This window comes from Genypterus blacodes, unplaced genomic scaffold (assembly GCF_046128005.1).
Source record: "Genypterus blacodes isolate CSIRO-AG114 ecotype Tasmania unplaced genomic scaffold, CSIRO-AGI_Gbla_v1 ptg000027l_1, whole genome shotgun sequence".
NCBI classification, from domain to species: domain Eukaryota; kingdom Metazoa; phylum Chordata; class Actinopteri; order Ophidiiformes; family Ophidiidae; genus Genypterus; species Genypterus blacodes.
The window spans coordinates 1,961,234-1,982,786 of record NW_027466840.1 but is presented as its reverse complement, the minus strand read 5'-3'; the positions used below and the strand labels follow the sequence as shown (position 1 = coordinate 1,982,786).

The 21,553-nt window shown below is 42.0% G+C and overlaps 1 protein-coding gene across 4 annotated transcripts in view; it reads right to left on the bottom strand.

Moving 5' to 3' along the window:
• The window catches only part of sorcs2 (sortilin-related VPS10 domain containing receptor 2), a 114,976-nt gene that overhangs the window by 55,845 nt on the left and 37,578 nt on the right, over positions 1-21,553 (bottom strand). For all 4 annotated transcript variants that reach the window (XM_076143878.1, XM_076143879.1, XM_076143880.1 and 1 more), the window contains exons 2-3: positions 17,055-17,122; positions 1,065-1,164 (exon numbers count right to left, since the gene is read on the bottom strand). In XM_076143878.1, coding sequence (XP_075999993.1) covers positions 1,065-1,164; positions 17,055-17,122 — 168 coding nt within the window. The remainder of the gene's footprint in view (positions 1-1,064; positions 1,165-17,054; positions 17,123-21,553) is intronic.

Sequence of the window (21,553 nt, the reverse complement as noted above, 5' to 3'; positions counted from 1 at the left end):
TGTCACAGAAACAAACAGGAGTAGATGAGCTGTCGTTCTCTTTACTCTGTGTTTGGATCGCTTGTTTGCCGCTTAATTAAGTGTTATTTAATACACAAGCAGAAAAGACAACATGCACAGCTGCTGTGCTGCGAATTGCAAAGAGCTCAGTGGTGTGATCAGCCGTGCAGAGTGAAGACTTTAGATCAGGTCTGCCTGCACACAAGCAGCAGGGACATTATGTGTTTTTAGGGCATTTGTCGTGTGGGCGCCTGGCTTCTTTAATATGCTGTGGTAACATGAGCATGGATGAAGATTGTATCTAAACCCAAATGGAGTTTTAAAAATATGAGGATGTTCCCTCATTCCATATTCAGTCGCCATCTCAAAAGAATGTCTTGTTAGATTTCACCAGACTATGCAGAGTACCTTATATAGAGATATCGAGCAACACAGCAAAGAGTTGAGAACAGCTGAGAAGCTATAGAAACTAATTGTGGTGGACAGGATTTGTCAAAGTCAACTACAAACCCACGTTACCGAACACACACACACACACACACACACACACACACACACACACACACACACACACACACACACACACACACACACACACACACACACAGTACACTTAGAGTACATAAAACTACACACACCAATTCCAGCCAGCAGCATTTTGTTCATGAGGGTTACTCAAGAAGATGACATGGAAATTCCTATGACATCTTCTAATCTTGCTCCATCTCTCCATCGATTGCAAGAACCCTGGACCTTGCTGATAACGCCGACGAATTAGACTGGCCACCGCAGTTTGCAACTCAGTCATATCTTATTATGTCACCTGGCTCTTGGCTTTCACTTCATCTTATCCTCTTCTTTCTTTTGAGGAACCGCTTGGCTGTGGGTGGATTGAATAAATGGCGCTGGGCTGCTGAGTGTTAAATATTTGATCATATCATATATATTACTTTTACTCAGTCAAAGTTTCAGTAAACACAATCAGAAATTGGCGGTTTTGGAGGAATAAAACCCTCAAGAATCAATAACCACATACAGACTGAACTTTGAAGACAGTGTCCTACCTTTTTCTTGTTGGACGGACAGATGTAGAAGCTGGTCACCACGATGGTTGTCCCTGGCATTAGGTTGAGTTTGCTGTATGTGGTGCCGTAGTCAGTAGACCTGAAAAGACAAAAGTTATAGTCATTATCTCCCTTTTGTAATCTCCTGAATCACAGAAGCATCAGTTGGAAAAAATCTAAATAGGGATTTGCAGAGTAAAGCTCTATTGTAAAAATATTCACATACACAATACAGATAGTTCAACAGATTTAGATTTAGAGAACTCCTTTTGTTTTAAATGATATCTCTGTGAAACATCTGTCAAGATGGAAAACCGTTTAGTTGACAGAAGGAGATTTGATCTGCAAAGAGCTCAGAAAATTCAAATCTGCTTACTTTCACCAAACTGACCATGAGGGCATTTAACAGTATGAGCTCTCTGTTTGTGGACAGCAATCTATGTGTGGTCATGGCTGGGCATCTTGTCACTGTTATAAAAATGACAAAACAGCCTTGGTTTTTACGGATGAAACACTACCGGATCCCCTAGACTCCTGCACCTTTAACAGGAGAGGAGTGGTTGCCTGCTGTGTGTTTAAGATTGATCGCTCTGAGCTGGACTGTCTATCCATTCCACACATTCAATCGCAGCAAACACAGTAAGGTGATTGATCGTGACAAGATTAGACGAATGACCCGGGCTTTGGCTAAGCAAGGTTGAGGAGAGGTGACCGCTTGTAGATAATTAATGTCTCAATATACAGTCGGGAAAACACTGAAGAAATCCCATTCAAAAAACTGTATTCTCCTAAAACAAATAATATAAACTGGGAGATTAAGGCAGCAAATACAGATTACAGTGGATTAAGCAACAGAATTCAATTGAGGAATACATACAGGTTAGAAAACGCAAATGTGTTTGCATTCTCTGGTTCCTGAGCAAACGCTTTCTGAGGCTCATTCAGAAAGTAATTCAAAGCAAAGGAACTACAGCAGTATTTAGGCTTGGGTGGAGAGTTCAACAGGAGGGAGTGTGGAAGGAGAGGCACTGATGAAAGAAAAGAAGCAGGAAGCACGTCAGCCTGGTTAAGGATCAAAGTATTTACTCCTTTCCACAGTGGGACATCAACTCCCGACAGACACACACAATGAGACACATGCACCCGAGCCCAGCCGAGCCATTCAGGTACCTGCTCTCACAGGGCGCTCTGATGCAGCTATAGAACACCGAGTGGCATGGCAGGGGTGGGTTATTCTCTGTGGACAACTGGCCAGTGTTTCCATCTTCCTTGCTGGCTTGTAATGCAGCGTTTCAACCCAGAAAACTTTAACACTGATGGCCGGAGCGCCGTATGTGGAGTACTGGTACATGTGGTAAAGCCTGATGCATGCTGGCCTGGTGATTCTGACTACTTTAGTGCCCAAGGCCAGACAATAAAAGAGCATGGTTGCCATCATGCTTCATTTACAGACACACATACAACCAAAGCTGTTGTTTTTTTCATCCTCTCTCCCTAGGCTGTGTCTTATTTCAGGGCCCACACACTATTAAGGGTCTGCTGCACCCAAGAGAGGGCATCTCTATTGGACACCCAACACGGGAGGCGACAAGCACAGAAGAGGCGAGTCCTCGATACAAGAACATCAGCTTCACTGGGAGTCTAGGGTCTCACACTGGCTGCAGTTCAAGTAGGACATCTTCCCTCTGCAGGGTGTAGCCTAACTAGTCTCCAAAGGGCACTTAGAAGTCATTTAGTACCGTCTGCAACCCAGACCTTTCGATTAACAGACTGGTAGAGAGCTATAGCAGATTAATGACAAATAATTAGTGTGGAACAGAGTGGGGAGCCGGTGAGAGGGGGTGAGCAGAGCACGGGGGGAGGATGGTAAAGAGAGAAGGCATGCAGGGCAGACAAAAAAAAAAGTGAAATATTTTGTGCACATATGAACGCTCGGCGCACTTCTGAACCCAAGCACAGCTACAGATTACAGCTACAATAAAGACAACATAAGATAATAGCTACTACAAAATCAAGGCTGTATGATAGAGCAAAAGATTCTTAAAAAAACAGGGAACTGTTAAAATAGGTTTTACAGACAGAGGATTGTCACTGTGGATTAAACAGGAGCAGAAAGGAGAAAAATGTGGAAGCCGTTATGGATGATGATAGCTACTGATGCTGATTCATAGCACCAATACTTCAATGTTGCTCCTGGCGTCTGACATCTCAAAAATGACAAATTGTGAGTACTGAGCAGATGTGTGATGATTGACTGCACGATATAGAAGAAAGGAGAATGTGGATAAAAAAGATTTATGCTGGGAATGAAAACATAAAGCATAAAATATTACAAATAGATAAATGGTTGTGAGAAAAGTATGTCTGCCAAATCCAGCCAAAGAAAATGGTTGGTTGGTTGGTTTCCTTCAGAAAGAGTGTGAATGGCCCCTGTGCAACTGTCAAACACAACATAGTAGCGCAACAACTTGTGTCATCACTGTGGAGGAGCTGGGAAATCATTTGTGTGTGTTTCATTACAGAAATACAAACTTTCCCATTGGTATGCAGCGAATTAGGAAAGTATTGTAGCATTAGCGCTGGCTCAAGAACGAGGACACGGTTGGATATAAACTGAACCAAAGGGACAGATTTATTGCCCTGGAACAACACAAACATATTGCAATGTCGCATTCAGACATTGATGCAAAGCTGTGGAAAGTCACATTTTCTTGCTCCACAATTATTAATATTTGCACCCCAAAAAATGATTAAAAAACAATAGCAAATTCAGGAAAATAGCGAGAATGCTTCACCATTCTCTCTGCAATGAAATCCACAATGCAACTCTGCAAGGCTGAATCAGTGCGACACTTGGTCAACTTTGTTACTGCACACAAAGCCAGCAACAAACAAAGATACAAACTCACGACACGCCAAATCATCTCTGTCGATCATTACAAAGGACTTGTATGATGGGTTGGAATGGGATAGGTGTATAGAACAAACAAAGGAAAGGACCCAGGACCTGGGAAACTGAGAACCGTCACAGACAGTTATAAGCAAACAAGCATAAAACAGAGGAGATAGGCCAATTGATGCATCCGGAGAATATTATTTAACTGCGAGCCAGGAGACCCACAGCTTGATGTGTGTCGACATGGTGACAGTCTGATTTCCACATGAAGCTGAAAGCTGAGGCAGACAGATGCGATTGGCCTGAATCAAGGCCGGACACCCTGACGATTAGGTTTGACAGGGCTCGTCAGGGATTGTCCAACATGCAGGCGTCTCATGGTGCCTAAATAGTGATTGGAGGAGTTTGGGATGGAAGCCAACACCGCTGACACAACAGAGGATAGATCCACATCGGCCGGGGTAGAATATGTCAGAGCTTTCTATCATCCATCCAACAGTGCAGCACTGCCAGACACATGGTTGAGAAAATCTGCATTGCATTACAGAGACACTGACAAGAGCCAGGAAGCATTACAGAAAGCTGCTTCCCTGCCAGGTTATCACTCTCAGGGATTATTAGCCACATCCCTGAAGAATTGTGCCAAATTCTGTCCAGAGTGCTTTAGAGGGCAGGTTATCAGCGCTCATAACGACCCAATCTTTCTTTTAGAAATAGCTGGGAAATATCATAGTACATGAGTTTCTGATTTATCACAGCAAAATTAATTGTAATGGCTCCCATTAAAAATCCTGCTGAGAGAGGTTGTTACCCTGAAAGTGGAAGCTGATTTACTGTTGTTAAATGCAGAGGAGCATAAATACCACTTGATGCATCGCACTTTCAACAAGTGTGCTCACAATTTATACTTTTAGTTGGTTAATGGTAAAAGTTATTTTATGATACTGACTTATAAAGCTCTAGTGAATCAGACCAAGAAAATATGTTAGAAATAGAGGGGGAGGACATTTCCATCTGCATCACTCATACAGAGGTTGTCAAAGCTCACTATCTTTTGAAGTGGCCATTCTGCTTGGCTAAGACTTCAGTGCCACCTCTCTCTGTTTATTTCACATTCTTTTTGCAACGGTACAACGATTATGAACAATACATTTCTCAGATAAGAGATTCCACAGAGGAGAACAGTGGAGTCTTCCAAGCTGTATTCAGAATTTGACACATACACTTTGCCTCTTGCGAGTGTAATAGATCCTTCATTCATCTCCTCCTTTCCCCGTCATGAGAATGAAAGCCACTGGGAGTACGCTGCTCCAAAACAAATGCAAGCGGATTCATGCCCCCAAACTGCACAATTGGAGCACCGTACCCAAAACATTTTTTGAATCATCTTCTACAAGACAGAAAGCTCCTTGACGATCTGTGCAGCCCCCCTGGCTCCCTTTTTTGGCTGCACTGCCATATTCATTACCCTTATGACTTCCCCAGTCCTTTCAAGATATTTGTGACACTGTGCTGACCTGGTCTTGAGTAAGCACAAACTGGTTTTAACACTGTGTTGAACTGTGAACAATCCTGAGCTGTGAGTGCCTCAGCAAAGTGACAGCTATGCAGAATCAAGTGTGAAAGCAAAGAATTGCTGGTGAACTCTCCTTGGCCTTAGGATGAGAGTGTTCGGGGTGTCAAACACTGGTCACGTCTCATGAAAGGGCAAAGATGTGTTGTATGGGGTGAAACAATCTTGGCAGGTTATAGTACAATGAGAGGGGATATCTTCTTTTGTTATTTTAGAGGCAGATTTATCCGTGCTGAAGCAGACAGACACATTTGACCAGAATGTGGGAAGTGGAACACAAAGACTTAACCTTCAACAATAGACAGGCTTACTTCACCACTGCTTAAAGTCGGACTTCATCAGTGTGCACCGATTCCCTTTCTCTTATTCTCGCATCGCTTATTTCCTTATAGAGCAGCCGTTGGATTCTAATCCTGCTTCTGTGCTTTGCACCAATTCATCAAAGAGCCGCTTCCCTGTGCCAGTTTGCCTTGAAGGCACCTTAATGTGCACCCAGAGCTCTCTTAATGTACTGTAAGCAAAAGGAGTAAAACAATTGTAACTCATTAGAGCTGACAGTCACACAAAGCAACAGTTCTGTGACAGATTTGCTTATTCAACAGTTGATACGCAACCAACTTGTTCCAAACTAATGCGATTAAATTTGCAAGAGGCAAGGAATCACAACAGCTCTTACGTGTGTGGGAATATGAAAGGTAGATTACCATTCAGCTTAGTCACAGATCCTTCAGCAGCGATTGGGAAATTACAATCTGTTAGTGCCTCCTACACAGCAAGTAGTCTGAGCAGGCAGTTAGCCAGCGTACAGTGATGCTTGCTGGGTAAAGGCACTTCACAGTGGCTGTTGAACTGTACGAAATCATTGGGGCGTCACTTAAAGCAGTGAAGGGCTGCTGCCATTTCTGAAGCTCGTTACGTTCCCTGACAGATCTTTGCCTCTATTTTTACTTTTTATAAAGAAAATGACGCGTAATTATAGATAATGACTCATGGGATATCATCACTCTCACATCTGCTTGCATTTAACACAGCGCTGTATATAATCACTGACCTGCTTTCTCTGAGGGATGAGCCAATGGCCTCGGCCTGTCAGCTCTGATGACCCTCTGTTTAGACTTTTCTTACAGAAAACGACATATGGAGATTGCGCTTGCCTCTCGGGCCCCTATGGATCGCTTCTGTCAACACAGTCTGTGTTAGTACTTGATGAAAGGCATTCAGTCACAGTGAAGCTCACCACCTTCTTTAGTATTCATCAGAGAAATGTTTGATAAATGTCTTAATTGGAGTGCAGCTCTGTAGCCTCTGGCCTTTGGGTCCGTTTTCCAATGTAGGATCAGAAATATACCTCTCATTTATAGCTATACATCCACTTTAATGTTTAAAAAGCATTCTGAAATACTGACAAATGGTTTTTCCCTGTGATGTCACATGTATTGTGATATCTTGTTCCGGCACTGGTAGGCTAGTTTATCTGCTACTGTATAATAGTAGTGATTAAGTAATAGTTGGTGGTAATGGTTAAGAACAAAGTCTCTAAAACCTCTTAAAATAAAGAAGGAAACAAAACCAAAACCTTGAAACTTTCTTGGTTCACATGACGCTGCCATTGTTGTTGTAACATGTGCATAGTAATTAGTTAGAGTGGACTGCTTCACTCTGAGACGAATCTGCATATAGATGGGTAATATGACCCGACATTCTTCTTTTTTTATGGTTAGGGCCAAAGCAACACAAACAGTTTGCGTAGCTGCATAGAAATCATTTACCCCAGCAGAACACACAATGAATAACATACTGTAGCGTGTAATAAATGCCACCGCAAATATTGACTAAACGAAACATAGAGATCTGCCTACCACAGCAGCAGTGTCAGGTGACATTGTGACGCCATCTTCTGATGTCTGGTGCGTGCTTGGCACAGGTCGGCTCCAAAACAGACCAAGCATTCATGGGTCTCGTACTTTTGTGACGCACCTCAACTGACTTCTGGACAATGGAGGCACATTGGCATCACTGTAGACGTTTGGGTAATATTAAATTTCAAGTGGTGTGTAACCGCAGTCGGGTATTTTGGCCACAATTATCCACACACACACACACTCACTGTCATGTCTGTGTCTATGCCGTGCTGTGTGATGCAGGAGGACACAGGCTATTGGCTCTGTATGGATTGGTATGATTCTGCAGCATAGTACACAAACAGCTATAGCATCCTTTTTCAAATGTTATGCTTTTTGCTGTGGCTCAAGAAAATAATTCCACCCACCCAAATATACAATGAAGCGGAGATGTTAAAGGTTACAAGGTGCACCACACACGAAAGCGAGAAAAGGAGTTTGACAGGAGACAGTGAACGAAACCTTTTGTGAGTCATTCGATCCTCACCGGCTTTAATCAGATGTGATACACATCTCCCTCAACTCTGTAACAAGCAGAGAACACTCACTGACAGCAAACTAAAGAAAAGTAGACAGGGTTACCAAGATTCAAAATGTGTGAAGGACTGTGATGTATGGTGGTGCTGATTGTAGCTGTGAGCTTTCATTCTTTCATTATTAATTCAGTGGCCGCTTGTTCACAAACGGCATGAGGAGGGTGCGCTGATGCAACAAGCTTAGCCTTTCCAATTGTGTGTGGAAGGAAAATCATTGGGACTGGACTCACACAACTCTGCATTTGTGTGTGCACTACGACTATGCAACAAATGTGTGTGTAAAAAGTTGTCTGTACTTTCAATTACAACTGTTACATGAGATTATTAATATGTACTTCTGTGTCTGTCCTGGTAAAGCAATGCTTGTAAGCTCCTCTTCAGTCTTCTTCTTCTGCTCTTCAGTCTTCCTCTTGTAATGTAGTTAGGCTCTGACTCAACCACTCCCGCTGATCTGATTTGATTTAGTTGAGGCATCACATTTTGTCTGTAGCACCCACTCTACACTCTACTATCAGATTTACTGTGTATTAAACATTCTGTGTGCGTTAGGAAGATCTAAGATCCTGTGTACTCAGTTCTGTGTGGGGATTGACACTGAGCAGAGGGAGCAGAAATGAGCAGATAAAGGAGCAAATCCTCATACTCAACTTGGCTGCAAATACTTAAACAGACAAGCTTTTTCACAGCCAGAGTGGCAGAGCGTCTCCTCTCTCTGCTGTTCCTATCAATCTCCTACAAATGATTCTCTCGTTTTTCGACTTTTTGTCTCTCAATAACTCCACCGAGGTTCAGAGGCTCAACAGTGGAAATACAAAGACAAAAGAATTCTCTCTGTCTTTAATTGCTTTTTCATGTCTTCTGTCTTCTTCAAGCTTCTGAATAATACTTTTCAAACCTACACCAAAAAGTCAATTACCGATTTTCAGGTGATTAAGGAAACAGAAAGCTCATATATTAGAGACATTGCCCAGAAATTGACAATTTAGAGTATTTTGAAGGAATACTTCTATTTCACTAATGTTGCAGTGGTTAAAACTAATCAAGTTCCTATTAAGAAAAACAACAACAAGCAACAAGAGCAATGTTTTTAGATGGACACTTCCAACAAAAAGCAATTTTGGTTCAGTTATCTTGTTTAATATAGTCTCTTGTATTTAATTTATAAACCTGACGATGATCGGACACACATATGATGTAATATTGGGCTAATCTATATTGATTCTGGCTGCTTCCAGGGCAGATCATATGGGTTACTGGTGCTTCTTACAGAACCAGCTCTTATAGTTCTTTTGTTGTTGAGGGATTGTGCAAATTCCTCACATGTTGAGGCAGAAGCCAGGCTGAGAATGTCAGAGACTGGCACAGGATTTAATAAATGGTCAAATAATTGAGAACAGTACTCGAGAGCTCCAGCAGTTTTCAATGATCTCTGCAAAGTGGGCTCTCCTCTCAGTGCAGATAGCATTCTTATTGCACTATACATTACTCCTATAATGAGGAAGTGAAGATAAAATAAAATATAAAAAAAATCAATGATGAAACAAGACAAAAAGGAACAACTGATCACAACTACCAAAAAGGCTGAGATAGAAGAAGCCACAGAGACTGAGACTGATCTGTCGTTTGGATTTGTCTAGATTTCTCTAAATGAAATATTATTATAATAGTAATACACAGAAAGAAAAAACAACATTGACAAAACGACATATGATCAGGGGGCATCTGGGGGAAGATTCAGCATGTTGTGATCCTCTTCTCTCACATTTTCTCTCTTGGCTTTGACCTCAGGCACATGTACATCATGTCAATAGGAAATGACTGTTGGCCAACAAGCCACTAGGAAGCCATGATTATCCCTTGCACAGTTAAAATTGGCTGCTGGGCTTGGCTGAGATGGGGGGTACAAATGCTTGAGCTCACATTCGTCTTCCAGTCAGCAGGGGGAGAGAAAGCATCGGACTAAGAGGATTAACACAAAACCTTACTGATTTCTTTTTTTCTCTGTGTTGAAGAGAATCTAAATCTCAGCCAAATGTCCCAGCTGGCTGCCAAATGAGCATTATGCAATCTCTCCCTGATCGTCAGGGGTTTGGGGGGCTTTTTGTTTCACTGAAAGGCTTCTTGTTCCGAGATGAAAACCAAATGATACAGGGCCGCAGATTACCTCACACATGCAGATGACTATTACCAATCAAAATCTTTTGTTTTTTTCCCCAAGTCAAATCTCCAAATCTCTCTCTTCATTCATGCTTTGCAGTCTGCACTCAGCACTGGAAAAATCCCTTTGGGCAGGAAGTGAAGCTGTCTTTTGCAAAGATCCCCTTTCACAACAATCCATTTAGAAGTGAACAAGCCTACAAGGCAACAAGTCCTACCTTTGCCCTCTCTCATTAAGAGTTCTGAAAAGGGAACAATATGATCAGTATGGAAGTAGTAGCAGTAGTATTCATGGTTCAGACATATAGAAATGAACCTCCGATAAGGGAAATGAACACAAATCTGACTGAAACCAACCAAACCACATAGATGTGAAATGGTATAAATCTGAAATACAACAGGCCCTTGGTTGGCCATTGGACCTGAAGTGCTACCACACTGCATCCTTCCGCTCTCCTTGCGCTGCACAAACCTAATATTCAACTCAATAAACTTGCTTACAGAGACAGTCCCAATATCAGCAAATATGACGGAATGATGAGGGTATTTATTTACACTCTATGCAGGACAAAATAAAAGCTAAATGGTTTTATATACATATTTTGACCCAGGTTTGAAATTCAGGGACAGCTGTGCTTGTTGAAAAAGCTTCACTCATAACAAGTCAGGTGATATTAATGGGTAAATGAAAGGCAGAAGAGTTTTATCCAGCCTTAAAAGTTTGTAAAATAACAGGCTAATGCACTTGACATGATGACTCAAAAAGTTCTAAAAGTGACTCCAAAATGAGAAAGACAAAGGAGTCCATCCAACCTAAACAATGTGATCAGAGGATGACATCATCATCATGCACATGATTGTTTTTCATCCTAACGCATACCAGCCAGATCAAGACAACACAAGGCTACAGTGTGTGAACCTCGTGTACAGAATCTCTCTCTATGTCCTTCTCACTCTGTTTCCATCATTCTCTCTCTCTCTCTCTCTGTGTATCTCATATTTAGGGGTCAGTTTTTTAACAGTGCTTCAATGTGGAAAGAAGAAATTGTTCCATGCCGCAGCAGAGCTCTTCAAATAAACAGTTCAATGTCGGCAGCCTGCTTTGCCATGTTCAAGAGGAACACGTCTGGCAAAGCTGTAACATTTGCAAATCCAGCATTGATGCCCACTTCTTGCTTCATGATTGGCCATGTGTAAAAAAAAAATATGCTGGGTTTGAACTTTCTCAAGCTCTCTTTTGTCCATCATTTCCTCACTTCCAACCTGTGCATTGCCATGACTACCAACGAGAGAAGTAATAAGTGTCTGCTGTTATCATTATGTGAATTGAATCTGCGTCAGTCTAAGCATTTCATAGGGGTTTCTATGATGACATCTGTATGCCTACGAGTGCTCACACATTTGCTGTTGCAGCTTTTAAATATTCTTAGTTTCCCCTAATTTTACATCCACATTATTTTCTGCTGTCTGTAATTTGCCTCATGTAACTATATTCCCAGTTACAGTTCATGTCATCTCATTTACAGTAAGGTACAGGACTATTTTTGTTCAGTGAATCACAATTGAGAGGTTTAATTTAGCCAAAATGGCAAATGAACTGAATGTACATGCAGTAACTATCAATCGAGTATGGGGAACGAGTTGTGCAGACTGTCCAAAGAAAGAAATTGATGGTCCACCAGTCAAATATAATTAAATGTCATGTGCAATGCAATTTTGATTTCTCACTCTGTATTTACACAGCTGACAGCATTTAAATGAACGGATTACGCATTGGGATGTTCTTGTAGTCATAGTAGCAACGATGGTATAAGGTGGTGATCAGGGGCAGTCCCAATGCTTTGTGCTGGTGTGTGCGTGTGTTTGTAGGTGGTAGGAGTCATTTTATGTATTACAGTATACATGAGAACAAGGTGTGGTTATGGGAGAGAAGGGAGAAAGAAAGGGGAGTCAAAGAAAACTAGAGACGGGGGAGAAAAAACAGTTATAGTTCTAATCATACTTAGATTGGTGACAGGAGCCGGGGTCGCAGGCAGACTAGATGGTGAAGGAGAAAGGTCGCATGTGAGATAGCGGGGAAGGGCGCATGGGTTTGCCTCAATGCCACTCCCTGATGGTGGCGCTACAACATCATAGTCCAGTGATCATGGTAATCAATAGCTTTCTAAAATTCCTCACCGAGAGACACAGTCATAATTGGAGGACAGTTGGGCCTTTGTGGAGGTATGCACGCTAATGAGTCTCCCTCTGTTTGTAAATGTTTCCTCTAATGCAATCAAGTTGTGCCCGGTGCCACACAGAGGTAATGTTGAATGACATATGTGGGTTTAATGTTTTATTGATTCAGCTGGTGGTGTTGGGGTTGGCATAGTATGCCTTATTCATTTCATTTCACCCTCTTCCCTCTGGCAACAGTGAACTATACTGTATGTGTTGTGTGTGTGTGTGTATGTGTGAGTTCATGTCAAGGAGAGTGACAAGTGCAGCCTCAGGGTTTAGCAGGGAGGAGGACTGACCTCTGCTGCTATCAAAGGCTTTATCCACCAGGGCATTGCTACTCTCCTCCACTCGTTTTTATTTTTTTTACTTTCTCTCTCAATAATTCTATCTGTTTGTCAAGGCAGAGTCAAGGCTTCGCACTGTATTATTTAGTGTTACATCCGTCATTTCCAAGCTTCTTACACACAATACAATGCAGACAACAACAAAGAACAGAGGGTGGTACAGATGAGATGTATGGATGGACGTGAGAGAGGAGTTTCCTTTCTAAGTCTGTCTTTCAGTCGAATGTGTATGCAAGTCTTAACAGTTCAGTTCTTACAGTTTATATCTAGTGTCAATTAGCCAAACTCACAACAGTGTTTACACATGTTAGAGTTCCCTCGGGCCGATGAACCGCTGAAACCGCTCAATAGAGAAGGTTGGTTTGACTTTCATGTTGTGTGGTTGTTAGGGATGCAAAGCACACATTTATATGGATTTATAGCCATCTATTTAGATTGGTTTAGATCTCTACGTATCATTCTAGCACGGCGTCTGTTGGCCTATCTTCCAGTGGTTCAGCACGGTCCACTGGCATTCGCTTCGGAGCACATCTGTGACATACACATCCAACTTTGGAATGTTCTGCTCTGCTTAGCAGCCCAATGATGGTTTTTTTTGCTTCTTTGAGGTCAAACCACTTTCATTTCTCTTCTTGTCATCTTCATGTGACATCAATTCATCCATCCATGCGTCTTTGAGTTCCTGTAAAAGGTCCCACAATTGAAAAAGATTCAAATTTAAATGATTTCATGGAGAAGGGTTCCTTTTCGTCGACTCTCTCCTGTGTGCTGTTTAGAAAGCTCTCAGGATCACAATAACCACAATAGAGGTTGTGGTGTTTCCTGTGCCCCCATGCCAAATGCCAGCTCTCTGGCAGAGACGTGCTGAATGGAATTATGTAATGATGCTCTCTGCCCAAATCATTACCATGGTGAGACGCTCAGCCTGCTAAATGCCCACTGGAACAGGAACAGCTCTGCTCCAGGGACTTTGGGGGAGGATCACAGGGCCTAACGTGGCCTCTAGGCAAACACACTGGCATTTTGTAGAGGCGGCACAATCCAGACTTCCTCACTGGAAATGTGGTACAAAAAGGGAATAGCAAAGAACGTCTTTACCCATATTTACAGTAAATGTATATTTACAGTATATACAAATAATACAGTGTTACACGCTGCATTATTCCGGTTGTTTCTTCCATTTTGGGTGAGACTTCAATTCAGCACTCTTCTGTAAAAATCACCACATCTCCATCCTGTATTCACCTCATTATATCCCTTCAATGTTACTTGACAGTGTAGTAGAATTGATCGCCCTCCTCATACTGCTTTATAAATAAAAACCCAAAGTCATGCACCAAACCAAACAGACAAATCTCTCTGGCTCTATTAGGCCTCCAATTCCCCTCATAAGCTCATATGATGGCCCCAGTGTGCACATCTTAACGACATCATTAACGCGATAATGGCCAGTGTTTCATGGTAATTATCCATGCCATGTTATTGAAAGGCTCATTGGTCCCATGATGGCGAGCTCATAAATAACACTGCAATAAGACTTTATTAAGAGCACTCTGCGACCACTAAACTGATGATGGAGTGAGAGTTTATTCAGAAACAAAGTTGGTAGGCTGAGGGAGAGAAAGAAGGCCGCAGCACTTTGCATTGACAGAGGAGAGTGTGAACATTGTGAATTTTTAAATGACCATTATTTGAAGGTCTGACTGTTACACCATTCATTGGTTTAAAAAAAATTCTTAAGTTTGCAAAAGTTATGTCTGGACAACGCAGGTGATATTATAATTACATATGCAACGCGTGTAGTTATTTTGTGCCATATGTGTGTGTGTATGGACATGCTTCTTGCTGTGCATGCTGAAAACTCTTGCTGTATTTATGATATCAATATCGAGTTACAGCTCACAATTTGATTTGATTTTGATTCACATTTAATGCCACTTCACTTCCATTCAGTTAGATTCTTGAAGATTTAGGGTTATATATGCTATACATACAGTATGCATGCATGCTTGCTATACTGTATATACCAAAATTCCAACCTCAAAAGTGAACAAACCTAAATCACAGAAGCGCACGGATTATAGAAATGAAATCTAATAACACACATTTTAAACTTTGAACTTAAAGGTATGGGTGCTTAGGTACAACTTAGTGCAGTCACTGTAACTAGTATGGACGCTGAACTACTCAAATTGTGTTACACATAATAAAACAATAATGAACACCATGACAGGATGTAGCTTTGCCCCTCTTCTTCTTTGTGCATACTTCAAAGGAAAGCTCTAGCACACTCCTTAGCATAAACAGCCTGAGAAGCCTGAGTGTTTACCCTCTCCCTTTAAATGGAGATCTATTCTGAAGAGGCTGGAGGGAGGATGTTTGCTGCGTGGACCATGGGCCAGCCATAACAGACTGAAGGACGTTCATACTGGAGTAACAGTGAGAATAAAGGAGCCGGAGCGGACATCAAAGCCTATGGACTGACACAACTCAGACACACCAGGAATTGTGGTTATGGTTATGATTAAGTGGCACCAGTGTAACTTAACACTTGGTAGTGGAGCAGTCAAGGTTTTTTTTTTACTTTATTACTTACAGTCATACTTATTCGGTCTTTGCCACTGACCCCAGAGAACAAGTACCTGACTCTTCAGATTGGCAGATTCTCAAGTTTGTGTAGGTAGCATCGATACAATTACATCAACCCCATCTTGAAAAAACAGAGCTGCCCCCTAATAAGGGAAATGGTTGTTTGTGAAGGCGTAGGTTAATCTACGGCCTGATTCAGAGGTTTTTTTTTGCTTTGTTAACATAAGTGAAGATGCGATAAACATCCCCACAGTGCCTTGCAATGATTTCTCTGGTCCAGCTTTCCTCTGAGTAAAACTGGATGACACTGGCTGGCTAATATCCAGTTATTTAGGCTGAGTCAACATAAGCTAAACTCTGAAGGCACACATTCAGCTTTGCTCTGCTTATTGACAAAAGCCGCCTACAAGATGAGGCTGTGAGGAGCGCTACTGACCAAAAAGCGTCTCAGTTCATTTACTCAGCTGTACTCAAAAAAAATTTCTATTCAATGCAGTTCATTTGACTCCTGTGTGGAACTTGGCATCTTGATCTATGCAACCTGACAGGGCGAGGCGTCAAGTCAATTCATCTTCCCACGTCTTGGTTGTTTGATCCCCACAGCACCAGGACTTCAAAGCCTATAGGCTGGTAGGATGTGACTGTCCGTGCAGCAAGCCAACCTGACAGCTACAGGAGCTCAGGTGCAGCCAACACACACAGAAATACCAACCAAGCCTGGTCAAACAGTTATCAGGGCCTCTCAAAGACAAGCTCATGTCATGATAGTGTCTGCTGCAAAGAGCCACTGGTCCACCCTTCTGGCTGTGCTAATTAAGATTATATCCTGGTTTAACCTCACCATTTTGCTGCTTTTTTTTCCTCCAGAGGTTTTGAGATTTAGAGCATTAAAAAGAGAAAGATATGTACATTATTCATATCTGTCCTCCATGGAGACAAGCAGTCAGAAATAATGAGAGGCTGAAGCTTTGAAGTCATAGAGGCCTCAGCGCAGTGAATGTCACAAATTAGGTAGCTCCATCAGGAACATTGTAGTCTATTTATGTGTGTGTAACTGCCTCCTATGTGGCTCATTTTAACCAGAGAAAGTCTTTAGTTTTTGTTATGAAATCTAGATAAAATTAAATCCCCTCTTTCCACCCAGACAAAAATCAAGCAAAGCTAAGGATCAAGCAAAGCTCTGGGTCAGACAGACTTAAAGCAAACTGGATGTCGGCAAACATGGTGTTTTTGCATAAACTGCTTAAAAAAGATCTGCTAAAAAAATCATATTCATACATTCTAAACAACGATAAATCCCATAATTAATATTCTGTGTATACACTTGTTCGGCATTGAAGTACTTGCTTCTTCGCTTTTCTGCTCGAAATGATTTTGAGGGTTTCTTGGTAAGCGAAAACTCGTCGTAATGGAAGAAGGTTTGCGAGCCAGTCTTGACCCCTTTCTCTGGTACTCCTGGTGCCTGCCTGCCTTCCTGCCCTGTGTCATGCTGATATGCTATCTGCCCAAACAGATGCCAACTCTGGCCTCGCACAGCCTCTCTCCAGTCCCTTACCACCAGCCAGCCTTCAATGCTGCCTGCTGATGTTTTGTTCGCTTTGGTGCTCTCTTTCACGCACCTTGAAGGAGCACAGCACAGAAAGAGCGGCTACCAGCAATGACCTCTCCATTATGAGAAAAGCTTCTGATGATGGAAAGCCAGCATGGGTTTGGGTCCAGGCATGAAACAAACACATTCAACAAGCGCAAAGCTAGTGTAAACGTTTGGCCTTACCTCCACAGGGAGCTCTCCAGGACCTTGGTGGAGTCAGCATGGTAGTATTTGGTCAAGATCAGGATGACCTGCAGAAGAGGGTAGAAGAGAGATTTAGATGTGTTAGAAGGGGTTTGAGAAAGTAGATTAGACAGATTTTATTGGCCAGTGGGAAGTGGGAAGTTTGCCTTGGGCTACATGGTGTCTGCAGTACAACCACAACAACAACAACACATACATCCAAACTCAATAAAACACAACAATAGAACAACAAATACATCCATTCATCAATTGACGAAACAAGTAAGGTAGCACATCTCCAGATTTACTAAGGGGCCACACTACTCAGCAGCTCAGTGTGTTTGGGTTAATGTATTATGCATTTTGAGCATTCCTTCGTGTATCACCGTGAAAATATGGGAGGAGGGAAAGGCCATCAATTCAAATACTCAACAATTTATGGATTATTAATGCAGGAGATGAAACTGTGCCTGTGTTTTAGCACCAAATTCAAATTTGATGCGAATAACAGGTTACAAAATAGTTGGGACAGTGGCATGTTTACATCTGTGTCACCTTTCCTTTTAACAACACTCAGACGCCTCAGTTGTTTATGTTTTGAAAGCTGATTTTTCCCCCGTTCTTGCTCGATATCGGTCTTCAGCTGCTCAACGATCTGGGGTCTCAGCTGTCTTATTTTCCCTTCATAATGCGCTACACGTTTTCCCTGGGAGACGGGTCTGGACTGCAGGCAGGCTTGTTGTTACACATGCACAATACTACAGACCTAGGAAATCTGTTAATTGTGAAGTCTCTGAATCCTACAATTCCTTGCAAAGCCACATTGTAGACTAGAAGGTTGAATAAAGGAAGTGCACACAATAGAAGTGCACAAAGGCGGGTAATTTTACATTTAATCGAATATCTCTCCTGCATTTCCATTTCAAGGAAAGGAGACTACAGGGTAAATCTACCTACACTGCTGCTGATTTTCTGCTGAGTTTTGTTTGAGGGTGCTTGGGTAGAATATTACCTTGAACAAATAACTGTCTTGTTCGCCACTTTAATGCTGGAGACGCACTCAGACGTGCTTACCTCAGAGCATTCTGATCAGCCTCCTCTCTGCAAGCCAAATTGTGAATTTAGTTGACTCTTTTTTTTTTTGCAGGTCAGACCAATAGGATCCAATCGAAATTCATTATTCACATGACTTAGATATCTTGGTCTAGGGTGCCACCTGTGATTACACTGGATAAAAGACTCTTGTGTTTCAAGTTCTGCTGGCAGTGGGCAGAGTGTGATTGATAGACTGGGTTGCCATTAGGCACTGAGGATGTGGAAAAGTTGGACCTGTCTCTATGCTGAGCAGAGGTGATTCGTCGATGGCTGCGACCCTGAGTCAGCTGCCAGCAGCTGGCTGAATTGACTGTGTCTGCTTCTCAGGAATCAAACTACAAACTCAATTTGAAGACTCTTGATCTTGCCATTTCAATGTAGACTAAAGCAATCACAAAATAGTGTAGGTAGGTAGGTAGGTAGGTAGGTAGGTAGGTAGGTAGGTAGATAGGTAGGTAGGTAGATAAAAGGAAATCATAATCTGATCCCTCCGTGTCTGTCTGTCTCCCTCTCTCTGTGTGTGTGTGTGTGTGTGTGTGTGTGTGTGTGTGTTTGTGCACTACAAACATCTGTTTTTTCCAGGTGCAAAAACAGGTGCTGTTTTCTCTCCCATAGAAGTCGTGGGAGTGATACATCAGTTCTATGATGCGTCTCCATTCACTTCGCATGCACAAAATCACCAACTTGCAGTTTTCAGCCCTTTTCATTTCAATCACTTTGCTATCAATCCTAAAGGCACAAATCCTCAATGTGGCCTCTTTGAAAATATGGAAAAATACAGTTTGACTGATGTGAACCAACACCGGATGAAAAGTTGAGTAAATGTGCCCCTTGTATCTAATACAAACCACTGCCACTGAGCAGAGTCTCCAGGCAGAGGCCTCAAGCAAGTCTATCTCATAACCTGGTGGAGATTGGCTTTCAAACGTATTAATGGAGTCCAGCAAACCAGAAGAGAGAATATTTCTCCAAGCAGAAACGTCTTGCCAACCCTGATAATAACCTCAGTAGATGCCAGTGACAGAACCCAACATTGTTCCTCTCCACTCTTCTCGAAATCTGACGGCTAATAAGCACAGCAATAACAGCTGAATTCACAATCAAGCCACATTGTGAGACTCACACAGCACACAGCATGCAGCAAGTGTTCAGTGTTTGCTTGCTGGCCTCCTGTGACTCTAATGGTGCCTCTGGAAACAGGCTGTCTGCCCCTGCATAGCTGTCCTTCTCCTAATGAGGCATTGGTGCAAAGCTTGACACAATTACAGACAGACAGGCAAGGAAACAGTACTGGGACCTGGACAGAAGGATTAGACCTACCAAGTTTCGATTTTGCACATAACTTAGTTGTGTGGGGAAGACATATTGATCCAATGTACAAATTATGGCTGCAACTAAAAACTATTTTGATTATTGAATAGTCTGTCTCCTATTTACGGATGACTTGGATTGATTGACAGTTCACACACGTACTTTCAAAGCTGGAGCTACAGCCCTGCAGACCTGGGCCACTAACTTCCTCTGACACAAGCCACCTTTGCATACGATGTTACCCATATGACACTGTAGATTATAGCTTTATTACTGTTTAACATCCTCTGTCCTGTATATGAAAAGTAGAGGGAGAGAGAAAAATAGTGCCTCTCTTTGAATCCGTCCACCCCAAGAGACTGAGGCATTCATCACCTTAAAGACAGCATTTCTGTGGCTTTTCATCCAACAGTCATAAAATAAGCGATAAAATATATTGCATTTTAAATTCCCCATCTTGAAGTTGTCTTCAAGGCCCAGGTCCTGGTAATGATTTTTTCGTGGGGAAGGAGGAGCGGAGTGGACAGAGCAAGGGCGCAGTCGACTACAATCACAGCACCAATGCAGGGACAAAGGAGTGTGTGAGGCTATAACTTGGCAGCTCTGGTCTACAGGGCTAAATGGCACAGTCAGAAAAATGTGACATTGGGTTGGAATTCAATATGAATAAATCACAGAACGATACTTCAAATCATCAACTATTGAAAACATGTCAAGACAAAGAGAACAGGAGATTTTTTTTAATGAGCAGAGATAGAAAAACTGTATGTTTTATTGACCTACGTAACAAAATGTAAAGAAGTTTGCGATGTACAGTACTTGCTGACCACATCTAAATGTTATGAATGCAGTATTCCGCCATTGCAACCGCTGTCCGAGGCTGTGAACACATAATCAGACACTGTGGGTTTCTTGTTTGTAAGCTGCAGCCGAATGAGGCTAATGGGTGATGTTAGGGGAAAGTCAACAGGGGTGGTCAGGACCCCTGGATGACTCAGTAAAAGACTTACAAGAGACCCTTTGAGACTCAACCTCATAGCACAGTTGACCGCGAACTCTAGACTGACAACCACTATTTGTCCCCAGGACATTCCCATCAACTGTGTGTCAATGGAGCATTATTAAACTGGCATTGAGGAGAAGATTGAAGGATACAATGTGAAAGGAAGAAAGAGACCAGAGGAAATAAAAACAGGCAGAGACTGTGGAGAAAGAATGTGGTTATTCATTTTTTTAAGTGAAACAGTGAAACACAATTATTCCATCAGATTGTGTGTCTCCTTTTCCTTCCGGGAGAGTTTTAGATTCTACAGAAACCCACCACAGACATAGACAGTTAATCATAGTCTGGAAATTGTGGGAAAATGTCTTTTTGCGCACATTCAATAATCTAAACTACCCATTTTGTATATTTTGTTCCAGTTTTATTTTTGCCAATATCCAAATGTTTGACCTCTTTGCATCACTGTCTCTCATCTGACACCTGGTGGAAATGGTTTAGACCTGTAACAATTATACAACATATGACATGAGATTGCAGACATTTGCAGCTACCTACCAGTCACGCCTGAGTGTCCACTTCTATCAATCACCTGTCACATTTATTTTGGGGGGGAGAGTTTGAAATCCGTAGACCAGTGCTGAAAGTCTGCGCTTGACTTAACCTTTGCGTTGTTTGTTTGTTTGCTTTGTTCTTTCTACCAAGTATTCTTTATCAACTTTAATTGTAGGTAGTGCAATTTCTGCTGTACCACTTGTGTCTCTCTGCATTTTAGTTCAACCCCTATAGTCACCGCTTCTTTAATGTGACTCCAAAACATGTCTGAGAATATCTGATTCCATGTGCTTATTTATTGTCCATGTGTTCACAACATATAACATCTTATATGTGCCACGTGTCTTCTACATCACATTCCATGCCATATATTTAATTCCTTTCTTTGCAGAAATGAATTATTCACACCTTACTCAAATTCATCCAATCAATTCTCCCGCATGCCAAAATCAACTTGAGTGGAATGTTTTTATTTAGCCTATTGTTGATTGGGAACTAAAGAATTGCTTTGATGGTAAGTGAGCTTTTCATGAAATAT